The sequence below is a fragment of the Armigeres subalbatus genome, chromosome 2, assembly GCF_024139115.2.
Source record: "Armigeres subalbatus isolate Guangzhou_Male chromosome 2, GZ_Asu_2, whole genome shotgun sequence".
Classification (NCBI taxonomy): Eukaryota; Metazoa; Arthropoda; class Insecta; order Diptera; family Culicidae; genus Armigeres; species Armigeres subalbatus.
The window spans coordinates 34,520,159-34,533,114 of NC_085140.1; the positions used below are offsets into that span (position 1 = coordinate 34,520,159).

At 40.4% G+C, this 12,956-nt stretch overlaps 1 protein-coding gene across 5 annotated transcripts in view; it reads left to right on the plus strand.

Annotated features, from left to right (window-relative positions):
- Window positions 1-12,291, plus strand: part of LOC134218442 (mitochondrial adenyl nucleotide antiporter SLC25A25) — a 93,919-nt gene extending 81,628 nt beyond the window's left edge. For 4 of the 5 annotated variants that reach the window (XM_062697435.1, XM_062697436.1, XM_062697437.1 and 1 more), the window contains 3 exons: window positions 8,869-9,027; window positions 9,093-9,660; window positions 9,997-12,291. In XM_062697435.1, the coding sequence (XP_062553419.1) occupies window positions 8,869-9,027; window positions 9,093-9,660; window positions 9,997-10,208 (939 nt within the window). In that variant the 3' untranslated portion in view covers window positions 10,209-12,291. Of the gene's footprint in view, window positions 1-4,200; window positions 4,261-8,868; window positions 9,028-9,092; window positions 9,661-9,996 lie in introns of those variants that run through there. The other variant, XM_062697439.1, reaches the window with a different exon arrangement.
- The last annotated feature ends 665 nt before the right edge of the window (window positions 12,292-12,956 follow it).

The following is a 12,956-nucleotide window of genomic DNA, read 5'->3' on the forward strand; positions in this document are numbered from 1 at the left end:
GTTACATGAATTTACTGCATTGGAATTGCTGCTTTGCGTTCATTAAATCCGCGTAGTTTATTACAAGTTAGTATATCAGAAAACACTTTTCTTGACGCTTTTCTAAAATTGACATTTTTTTCCGCAGATTGAAGAAATTGTAAAAAGGTTAGTGTCAGCTCAAGCTCACGAACAATTAAGGCCGCTACAAATATTTAATTTAAATTATGTCCTAGTGGTCTCCGAAAGGTCTATAAGGGAGATAATAAATAATAAATATTGAAATGGAAAAAAATCAATAAAACTCCTCGGATTTGTTAAAGATTGTTTTGAAAATCCTCAAAATTATCCGATTTTTTTTGTTGCCCCCTCAAAATATTATTTTTGGACAAAAAAAACGAGTGGGGGAGACATAATTGTTTTTAAATATTTGTATCGGCCTAATTTGTTATTTTTGAATTTTTCCTGCATTCTCATTATAGTATTGAATTTTAAGAGTATGGAAATTGCTTACTTGATTTTTCCAAACAAAAAAAAAATCTTATGGACATGTTTTTTTAAGCAATATTCGGAGATCAAATTGAAACATTCAACAGACGCAGCTATTTTATTACAAAAAAAATAAACCAGACAAACAAAAGCATCAAAATATAGGATGGTACAGAAGAATTCGAGCGAAAAATGCCGAGTATAACGATAGAATTTCTAAGAGATTAATCAACTTCGGGTTGTAAATCGCATCTCTTCAATAAAGAACAGTGACGGTAAATGTCATATCGATGGCTTTTCACAAGCTATTTACAATGGTGTTTTTCAGATGTAGTCCTTAAAGTACTCTATAACTTTTTCTGATAGGTCATTTCTCTAAATCTGATAATGGCGCCGTGAGAGCCGAAATAGTGTCAAATGACATCAACGTCATGACATTTCGTGACATTTTTTAAATTTCGCTTTCATAGCTCACACTTTGTATTTAAAATAATGATCTGTTTGACAGTGTTGTAGGATCCTTTCAGCATTACATGTTAATAAAAAACCGAATTGTGAATTACTTCTGAAAAAAGTTATCAGCAAATTAGTAATAGCAATCCCATGACATTTTTTGACATTTCTCGTCATTGAAAGAATAACAAAAATTGGAGAGTGGAAATCGCGTGCATTAAACCACCCAGTTATGTCTGAATTTTTTCCTTTTTTTATAAATAAGGCGGGAACAAATTTGATTATCTTCTTTTGTCTCCGCCCCCACAATATTTAATGTTTTGAGGGGGAAATTCTATGTTTTACCGGAAAAATAATCAAAACTTTCATAGATTTTTTTTTCAAGAAAACTGATGAATTTTAACGATTTTATAAATTTATGCACTTATTTTTCATTTACCACCCCCTTTATTATTAAAAGATCAATTTCATATTTGTTCCAGCTTAATTTGCGTTTACAAAAATATTTTTTTGGGACTTACCAGAGAGGAACATCAAATTTTCAAAAAATCTATGATAAACACTCACTTACGATCTTGCTTTTAAATTATCAATTGGTAAAAACTTTGCAGCCATTTAAAATCGTATTTTGATTTAAAGCATTTACCGTTTTTTTAGCTCATATTTCTTCCTACCACGAAACCTCTCAGAATACAAGCCTCTCGGAATTCAAAACGGAATCAAAGGCACACCACTGAGTACGGAAGCAACGCACTACTGACATTTTCATTAACGCATGCTGCGACTTGTCGATAACGCCAAACAAAAGCTTTGAGGTCACTCCTCACGGAATCCAAACTACAAAGCACTCGCGCTTTCAAGGGCACACCACACCAACGCTCAACTGTCATTTTTGTTATTTAACGCATGCTGCGACGCAGCAAAGCTAAATCAACAAAAAATGACAGTTGTGCGTCGCCTCTGTATCGTGTGGTGTGCCCCCGGAAACGCGAGCACTTTGAAACTTGGATTCCGTGAGGAGTGTCCTTAACGACAACAAAACAAATGTCGTTTCCTGTTGTTGATGTGTTTGTTATTGTCCGAAGATGGTCTAGTAGCCTTAAATTCTGACCATATCGACACAAGGAGAGTGAATCCTGAACAAAATATGATCAGAATAGATCGAGATAGAGAGATATTGATATAGGGAGGTTATCGAGATGTAGAAAGCCCAAATATATGTAGATTGAAGGGACTGAGAAAACCATTGACATAAGGAGAGATTTTGAGATATAGAACAGCGAGATTTGGAGAGTCGACTGTATAAGTAAGGTTTATATTTAAATGACTATCTCGTGTTTATTATCGTTTGATTCCAGAATTTGGGAAGTTATCGTCGGTCATAACTCGCCTACTGTTCTCACCTGTAGAATTCTTAAATGAAAATTACAATCAAAATCGTCTGAGAATGATTCAGCAAAATACTGTTTCCATTGAATATTATTTAAGAACATTTTGAAAACGTTTGCATGTTCAGTCCGCTTTTCCTGTTTACTGTCACTTGCAACTGCATCTACAGACTTTGTCTTCCTTCAAGCGTCTTTAATTGGAAAATCCTCTTTAATCAAAAGATGCTTCGCAGATTACTATTCTGGATAACACCCGCTTCAAAGCGTAGCATTGTTCCCATTCGACAGTTCAATTGCAACTTGAGCAGCTTCCAACAGCTTCCCGATTTCCCGACTAGCAAAGCTCGCTCGGTACTATAAATAACCTTCAATGTTATACGCCACGGAGTTCCGTTTCTAATTAAAATATCCATTATCCTTTATTGCGACTCTTGTTCTCCAATCTTCAGTCACATTGCTGCTACTGTGGAGCGTCCAGTTGAGACCGGAAGCAGTTTTCGCATTTCTTGTTTATTTTTTGCCTCTAGTTCGGGTGGCGAAGCCTTAGAAAGGACAGTGTTCCCATCCCATTCAACCTTCAGTGTCAGGACGTACGTCAAACGAATCATACATAGCACGTTTCCTTCGTTATTTTGATATGCTGGAGGCCACACGGTAGTGAGCATGCATACCGTCGCATACCTGCGGGGATGCATTGGCACGTGTTTCATTCCGGTCCGATTAAAACCGTTGAGAAACATAAAAACACGTGCATTCGTATGTTGAGCCTTCCTGCGAGCGTGTCTCGAAGATAGAAAAACAATGCACTTCGGTGAGCAAGCGTAGGCGTAATCGCCGACGTCGCCGTCGCGACGGAATCGATTATTTATCGGCATCCAACTGCAGCAATCCGGTGCTCATTCAGCCGTTCGAAACCCGATCATTACCCTTCCAGTTTCGTTTGGTACGCCCCACTAAATAGTGTTTCGTAGGTAAATCAAAACAACCTATTTTGGAACGTAGAAAGGTCAAAGTTGATTGCTTATGCTTGTTAGTTACTTCGGTGGTTGCATACATTTAAGGCGAAGAGGCACACGTGTTGCTCTCCTTAACCGTCGATTTAGATAATGAACGGGAGATGTTCACGAATTTTGTGAATGCCAACGCCACCACCGAATGTTTGTTCCTGGTTGTAGAATTTTAATGAGGACGACAGAATCCAACAGGTGGTGGCCTTTTTTTATTCAGACATGTCTGATCTCCGCTTAGTTTCCGTGTGAGCTTCCATTAGATAATTACCCAGTAGTTAAAAACAAAATTGCACAGCGACGAGAGTGAAACGGCAAACGTTATGATTAGCACACATGAACGTCTCTTTAGCACTCCTGCTGGTTGTCATCCGGTCCCTATATCGGTGCCGTATTCCCATGTTCAAAGATTGGAATTCGTTCGCCGTATAGGTAAATAGTGGATGGTTTTATATCTATGACTAGGTTTTTTCGGCTTCCCCATCCGGGGCCCAAGCAAGGCTCATTCACCAAACCTGGCACACAGTTGAACGGCATCGGTGCAGCGGACTGGTTGCAGCTTTACCTCGTGCTTCAAGCTACTGGGTGTTGCATTGCTGTACAGTGTTGCCAGCCGTCGAGCGGTATCGTGGGTTGAGGGACACACATCTTTTTTTGGCGGCTTGCCGATTTGATGTTTGCATAACCGCAACGACCCTGGGGGAAGCACGCGTTTCGTCGTTCGGTAATATAGTTGCGGTGCGAATAGTGATTGGTGCGACTAAAACTGCATCGAGTGTGAAGACGATTGAATTGGCCAGCCGGTAGGCCGGCTGCCCGACGGGGATTTATCGATTTACTATCTGCGGGCGGTGGAGCCTGAGTAAGAAAAAAAGGAAGCCCCGACACCAAGAGTATCCATGGATACGCTGGACAGCGATTTCTACGTGGAAGTTGTGCTAAAGGTCACTGCCTACTGTGCTTGCTGTGGTTTGTGTTGCGTGACGCTGCTTTGTGATTTTGTTTCAGTTTGCTCACTTTGTGCAATGCAACTTCACAAATAGAACAAACGTAGATACTGATATCGTGTGCAATTCGGTTTCGCGTTATGTAAGAAACGATGCAGACGTTTGCCGGTTGATCGGTTTCGGTAGCATACATGTCAGGGTTACTTTTGGCAGCCGTCGGTTGAGGCGGGTTATGAAACGATTGACGAATGTTTTTAGGATGACGAAAGAGACAATTAAGCGATTGAATTGTAGCTACTTTCGATTAACAAGTGCACAATCTGCACGACGTCAGTCGGAAATGAAATTGACGTAGTTTAGTGTTGTTCTGTAAAGTAGGAAGACGATTGACGTGATTAGAGGCAATGAACTTCGTTTCAAGGCTGCAATCTGGGTTGAGATTGTCTACTACCCAATTTCTGAAATAGACAAGATTGTTTAATTTGAGTCGGTTGAACTCTCTTCTACAACTTAGAATAAAGTATTCATTGGATAATTTGTTCCACTTCAGGACAAATCACTCCATATTCGATTGAAACTAATCGACGTTGTTTACCACTTTCAATCTGTGGCCGCATGGGGTGATGTTCATTGGTGGTGCATCCATCTTTTGCCGGTCGATCCAAAGGTAGCCATAACATCGGTTGAAAAGAAGACACACCTCCGTCGCGTGCAACGTTGGCGCTTTCCATGCGATTGAAAGACAAAGAAGGTGTGTGCTCCGGGTATGATCGGAACCTTATCGGTCCGAACTGGGCCGAACAACGACCACGATAACGGTGAAGGTTAAGCCGATGACGATACTGTTTTTTGTCGTATTTGTTGCGAACGGAAATTAATGAGCGCCGAGAGTAGGGTAAAGGGTTAAATTCCTTGACAAGACTGATAAGCGATTTTCAATCTACGAATATGTATATGGGAACATTTAGGAATTATGTCCTACTGGTCTCCGGAAAATTCAAGAGGGGGGGGGGAGTGTATAATAAAAAATAACTACAACCTCTACAACCCAGATCTGAACAGTGAACACGTTTTGGACAATCATAATTTTTAATTCGCGATTTCATCAATTTCACATTTTGATTTTTTTTAAGTTTTATCCAATAAAAAAAATTCTTGAATCAACTTCTTCCAATAATATTTGGTCATTTCTTCACAGCATGAAGCCATAAATATGCTTAATGATCTTTTCTGATAAAAATGCCAACATTCCACCACAATTTCAGGATATTTGGATTTTGAGTTGTTGCCTCAATATGAGGAGACTTGATCCCTCATTAGCCAAATTTGTCGAAAACATTCAAGAAAATATAAAGCGGCTAATTTTCTGTAGATTTGACAGATGTAATGAAGGCATAAAAAGTAGATCAAGTCTCCCCAATTTTGAAGATTGCATGTGGTGTCGAATTTCATAGCAAAAATCATTCATGAATACGCACAGCAAGTCGGAAAATCTGCTTATTTTGGAGGAAACATATTTAAAAGTTCAGAGAGTATGGTCCTCATTATAGGCAGGAGGTCGAGCATTCAATCCCAAGCTCGTACATGAATCTTCATATTTTTTGTTTCGTTTTCTACCAAACTGTTGCTACTGTTGTTCTTGTCGCACAAAAAATTCTAAAAATTTCCGTGGCGGCTATGACAAATCGTAGTGTTCTCTGCATCTTTCTTAAGTATGTGTTCAGCTAATTCAATGATCATAATTTTCACTCATTCTCGCGAGAAAAGAATGCTCAATGATTTAATGATCATAATTTTCACTCATTCTCACGAGAAGAGAATGCTCAATCACGCAGATTTTCGCCGAGAAAACATTTTTGGGAAAGGAAAACAGGTCTTATGGCCTCTTATAAAGACAATAATAATAATAAATTTCCGTGGGGGCGATACAATTTTGCTTAGTCATTGAGTAGATTAAAGTTAGCGTGTACGATTTGCGTTTCTCTTCTGAGTTCGTTCTAAGAAAAAAGAGTGGTGAATGAAAGATGTTTACCGCTACAAATTAGGACCCATAAACTTCGACCCTTCGACCCAAAAACGCTTGATTTTGTTTTATCGAACTTGCAACTGAAACTGAATGTCACTATTTGGTCACTTTTTCTGCAGCTGAAAGTCACTATTCGGTCCCTTTTTTCGTCAGCTTTGGCGACTAAAGTCACTATTTTGAGCGGCATTGATCGCTACTAGCCCTGTATCTGGAAAAAACGATTATCTAGTAGGGAGTAGTTTTTAAAAGGTTATCAAGATTTTTTTTTTTAAATACGCCTTATTTTGCTATGTTTCCACAAAGAATTACTCAAATAAAAAAAAATGCTTTTCCACGGATAAATTGGATTGCATTGCATATTTGTCCTACAATTTTTAGATATTTACGCATAAATTCTCCATATTTTGTGGTATCAGATTTTTGAAGATTTTGGTACAGATGAAAAGGATTTCCGAGGCCATGGTACAGATGAAATTTTTGTTATAATTTTTGTTATTTTAACAACTAACCAGCCAAATTTATAACAAATTATGTTACAATATTTTTCTGAAATAAATAACTTCTTATGTTGTTATGCATTCCTGGTCGGGTATGTTGACGAATAAACAAAAGTGGAGCTCCTACAGCATCTCCGCTATTGAAGCTTTCACCCTACATACTAACTAAAGCCGCTTGGTAACCGAAATCAGTTCAACTGACCACGGTCCGATGGCGGTGTGCGAGCGCTTTGCAGCAAGAGCGAACGAGCGATAAGAAGTTTCGTGTTTCGCAAAAATCCTATTTTTACCGAAACGGTTCGCTGCTTCGACGAAGGATGACCTTTAGCAAATGGAAAAAACCTGATTCTTTCGGTTCTAGTAACCAAGTGAAACAGTATACGGTGAGAGTACGAATTTCAAATGATAAGATATCAAATGGTACTTTTTTCTTTTGTGCCAGTGACAGCTGAACGTCACTGCCAAGTCAGGTGGGCATTTTTTGAACGCGAGTGCCATCAATTACAAACTGTTCGCTAATTGGTTAAACTCGTTACTTGCAAATTTGGTTTGGAAATTCTATCAGTCAAACTGAATTAGCATTCGTTGGTCAACTATCACACCCATACTTGGAAATGTGACGCTGCACCGTCACGGCCAACTTGGATAGTCGAAGACTTATAACGACAACTAAACTGCCTGGTAAATACCGGAAATCATTCCGGATCTGAGTAGGCAACTTATCGCAATGTAAACATCACTCATCGAACTCATGATGGGAATTTCTAAGCAGACGTTCCACAGAGAAAGCAAAACTAATCGATCGATCCTTATCAATAAAACATGTTTTCCAACATCTCTGTTGCGCTGGTCTTGTTATCAATTGAACGAGTGCATCATCACAAATTTTGTTTCCAACGTATTATTATTATTAATTTGCGCAAATATTTTGTTCAATCATCGCAACCGAACAAAATCTTTTGTTTTGCCAATTGGCTGACCTTCATCGAATGTTGAACCTCAAATATTCATTTCTGGTATCCCTGACAGTGAACCAACTTAATTTGTAGATGCACAAAATCAACAAGAGAAAAAATGAATGTTTAACTAGTCAAGGACTTCTCTGTCGAATACCCCTTTGTTGAGGATCCATTTCGCATCCGGCGAACCGGTGCCAACTGGATCTTAAACCTGAATGACGGCGGCGACCACTACAATAGCACAAAAACTCGCAATAGCGAAACCGAAGCATGCGCCCAAGCCGTGATCGGCGCGTCGACGCGTCATCGCACGCCGCACGCGGCTGGCGTCACTTACGCGATCGTGATCGTCGTGACTGGTGACGTCACTCGACAATCACACACCGGGTCGCGTGGTGGTTGTCCGCGCCGTGTATTCAAATCATAAACACAAACAAACTTGGACTCGATTTAGTGTTGGCTTAATCGCACCAATAGGGTGTAATTATTGGAAATTGTATAAGAGAGACCTAGTTTCTGTCGGTTTGTGTGACCGGTTTGAACTGGATTTCTCGGAATCGGAAATGGGTGCTGAATGTCAATCTTGAGGACCGACGGCGATTGCGAAGTTATCAAAAGTGATTGTGCAATTCGTTCTAACGCTTGCATCATGCTAGATTGTTTGTCAAAATTCAAGCTCCTCAAAATTATCAGCACTTATCAGTGTCAAATGTGACTACTAATTTGGCCCCTCAAGTCATACATTTTTTGAATGTACAAAAGTAGCATAAACAATGTTTGTGACCCCTGTTCAAATAACTTCACGTGCACCTGCCCGACCCCGATCACTTAGTAGGCTATCATTTTCTTGGTAGTAAACTGTCAAATAATTCTGTTGTTCAATTCCTCTTAGCTATGTATTAATTTATCATTCCCTGATCCGCATCACCTTCGCCAAACCTTCCGCTGCACACTGTTATTAGTTAGAAGATTATTATTCAAAATCTAGTTGTAACGAGCCCCCAAAATACACTACCAAAATCCCATCTGTTCCCTGATGGACGCTATGCGTAGCATCCCCCGGAATGGCACTGACGGCGGTACTAATTGCGCTTCCTTTCTCCGCTTTTACGACCACTTTCAGTATCTGGACATAGGCGAAGATCTGAACGTACCTGATGACTTCACGCAAAGCGAGATGCAGAGCGGCATGTGGTGGCGCCACTTGGCCGCCGGCGGTTTCGCAGGAGCCGTATCCCGAACCTGCACGGCGCCACTCGACCGGCTCAAGGTGTTCCTACAGGTAAATCTTCCCCTTCTTCCTTCGAAGGCTTTCCCTCGCAACTGATAATCCAATCTGTGTTCCAGGTGCAATCAACCAAACAGCGAATCTCAGACTGCCTGCAGTACATGCTGAAGGAGGGTGGCGTTCGGAGTCTCTGGCGGGGCAATTTCATCAACGTGCTCAAAATCGCGCCTGAATCGGCCATCAAGTTCGCTGCCTACGAACAGGTGAAGCGGCTCATCCGCGGAAACGACAAACGTCAGCTCTCGATCTACGAGCGATTCCTGGCGGGAGCGTGCGCCGGCGGAGTGTCACAAACGGCAATTTACCCACTGGAAGTATTAAAAACCCGACTAGCGTTAAGGAAAACCGGACAATACAGCAGTATACTGGACGCAGCGACCAAGATCTACCGCCGTGAGGGTCTGCGCTCGTTCTACCGTGGCTACATTCCAAACATGCTCGGCATCATACCGTACGCCGGTATCGATCTGGCCGTGTACGAAACCCTCAAGAAGAAGTATCTCAGCCACCACGAGACGGAACAGCCGAGCTTCTGGTTGCTGCTGGCGTGCGGTAGCGCCTCCAGCACTCTGGGACAGGTGTGCTCATATCCGCTGGCGCTGGTGCGGACGCGGTTACAGGCTCAAGGTGAGTTGCGTAGGATCATGCTTTTGTAATTTTCAAGTCCAAATAAGTCGTATGAAAAGCACGCTTATGCATCAGTTATTCAAAGCTAGATTGAAGTTGATTCAAACATAAATAGAAATTGACAATACAAAATATTTACATTATCTGTAAAATGTCTCAAAAGAATTTTGTGTTGCATTCATTTGCATTTAAGTTAACTTCATATCACGAATCTAGATATTTTGTCTAAGATCAGGGTTGAGGATTATTTAGAAGATATTTTAAAAAGAACAAGTAGACATATGTTGTGTTCTTCTTAAACACTTGTTAATGTTTCATTCTTCTGTCTCTTTTCAGCCGTGACAATCGGCTCGCAGAACCCAGCCGATGGGATCGCCGCCGTCGAACCGAACATGACGAACGTGTTCAAGCGGATACTGCAAACCGAGGGCCCGCTGGGCCTGTACCGGGGCATAACGCCAAACTTCATCAAGGTGCTGCCGGCCGTATCGATCAGCTACGTCGTGTACGAGTACTCGAGCCGCGCTCTCGGCGTGAACATGACGTGATTTGGTGCGCCGGAAGCAACCCGAACCGTCGCGATTAGCATTAGTAGCACCACTGCCCTTAATGCTATCGTTCCGCAGCTGCCGACACCGGCGCCGTCTGCAGCATCAGCAGCAGCATCTTTAAAACTGCTACTTTCGCTACAACTGCTCTTGTTACTGGTTACGACAGTCATCGTTGCTAATGTTACTAGCCGCCGCCGTCGCCGCTGTCGCCGTTGTTGTATCACCACCATCTCGTTAATCGTCATACAGACATCGATCAGACCGCTCCATCGACGACTTCGCCATCGCCGAGGAGACGGTTCGATTACTCCAGCTATTTATTAACTGAATCAAAGTTTTCCGAACATTTGCGCTTTCGAACAGAAAACGGATCAATGAACAAAGGACACAGCTTTATTCAATTTCCCATTTCCCCAACCATTTTATTTGCCAATCCTTTATTCTTAGGTGTACATATTTGCAATTTAACTTATTTTCTGACCGTAAGCTTTAGTTTGTTCACTTAATATAAGTAGTAGCAACAAATTGAAAAAAAAAAAAATGGAAACCCAACTCCCGAATGTCAGCTTTTTATTAGAAAATGCAATTTTTGATTTCCGTTTTTTTACTTTTAATTAGTAACACAACAATAAACAGAAAGCAAAAAAACATTCTAACGATTCCAGTTTCGAATGAAACAACGCGATGTTGGAACGTCCTTCAACCGCCGTCTCTCTAAATTTCGGGAAGGTCATAGAACTATTGCAAACGAAACATAAAACAAGTAATAAAGTGCAAACAATGATTCATATAACTTAGCTTATTTATTTACCCGAGCGTCCACGGCGTATTGATTGTATTGAGTTAGTAAATTTTTTAGTTTATTTTTACGCCAACTCCACATTTCCCTTGTAATATTGAATATTACTCACACACGGAAGAACAAACCGTCCAAATTCCGCTTACTAAAGTTTGTTTGTGGGGAACCAGGACGGGGAGTCGGCAGGTTGGGGCTCGACGTCGTCGTCGTCGTCGCGGAAATCACTCCCTGCGGCAGGTTCGCACGGAGCAAGCGAGGTTACGGGATTCCCGGCTCATGACTCTTAATAGCGGCGCATTTGATTGATCCAACCGAAGCGCGCCTGAAAATGCTCGATCACTGTGGTTTATTAACAAGTACATAAATTGAAGTTCATTTGGAATGGAAACAGTACGAAAATAGTGTTTGCTTGTGCGCTTTTTCTTATTATATTTAGTTAGGTGACTTTTTCAATAAAATATATATTATAAAATTAGAGGAATTTTCACTAAATTCACTCACAACTCTATAAAATCTGGAAAACAGTGAGAGCAAGTTTGAGCGCGTTGTGCTTATGTATTAGGAAACAAATTAAAAATCAAGGAAAAAAAAAAAACAATGATGTGAGACTGATGAACGTTGCGTGAAGCGTTTAGGAATCTGATACAGAAAGAAGCAGAAACGGAAGCACCTCCCCCGAAAAAATGGTGCTACGTTCGGAATCTGATTATAGAACAAGTGCGAAAAATCGAGTGACAGAGAGAAGAAATTCAAACACATGCAAATGTTTTGCAAAACTACAATTCCTCCCGTGAAACGATTTGTTAACTAGACCTTTTTTAGATGTTAAAAGAAATTCAAACCGCAACTCGTGCAACACTTAACTAATGCAAAGCGTAAAGAGCGATCTTTTTCAAAAAGTGATTCCGTATTTTCCCGTGTTTACTCTTTACCTTACAAGAAAAAAAAACCAACAGAAAAAATACAAAAAAAAGTCGACTATTGAAAACAGTTAGTGCGAAGAAATTGATAACCAATTGCTGAAAAATCATTAGAGTAAAAAAAAAATGAACGAAAGGAATCAGTTTTGAACGAAAGTTGTACGCTGTGAAGGCACAAAGAAGAAAGGTGAAACTGAGAGAGATATGTTTCGAGAATTATAGGACAACAAAAATACTATTTAATCTTCAAATTGTGACGAAAATATTAAAATGATATAGTAATTGCCGCAAATCGACATATAACAGACAGAAAACAGAAAACTCAAATGATGAAATATAAGTGATAATTCTTCAAGCATTACATTGTTCGTTTTTGATCATCTTTTTTGCTTTCGATGACAGCCAAATAAGTTTTTTTTTTTGTTAAATATCTTGGCTGTGCATATGCACATTTTTTTTTAGATTTGTTGGTCAAGGCCTTAGTTTGAGTGATTCTGTATTTGCCATGAGACTATTCCATTTAATTCAATCACTTGATGAAACTGCAGCCCAAAAAAAAATAAGTGGAAGCCACCAAACACTTCAACCATCACGGTTTTTTCCCTGCTGTAAAAATCTTCCCGCTCCTGACACCTATCTACGTATTGGAACCAATGTACCATCATGCATGAGACCTTTCCACCAGGAGGCACCGTAGAAAGCTTTCTGGGAGTCCCCAGTTTCTCTTACTCAGTTGCGCCTGCTGTAGTCTTCAATTCATGACAAAATGGAGCAAATCGAATTGACCTTTAGTCCAGGAGATTCGAATCACGCTAAGAAGTAAAGGGTTTCGCCAATTGTTGTCTAGTTTTCTGGCTTTTTGCCTTTCTCGTATACTAAGTATACGTAAAGGCTATAGGATCACTCCAAAACCAAACTTTTGATAGAAGGCTTGGAGACCCATAGTGTTATATACCAATCCACTCAGCTTGACGAATTGAGGTGATGTCTGTTTGTGTGTTTTTTTTTCTTCCTAAGTAATGGAGG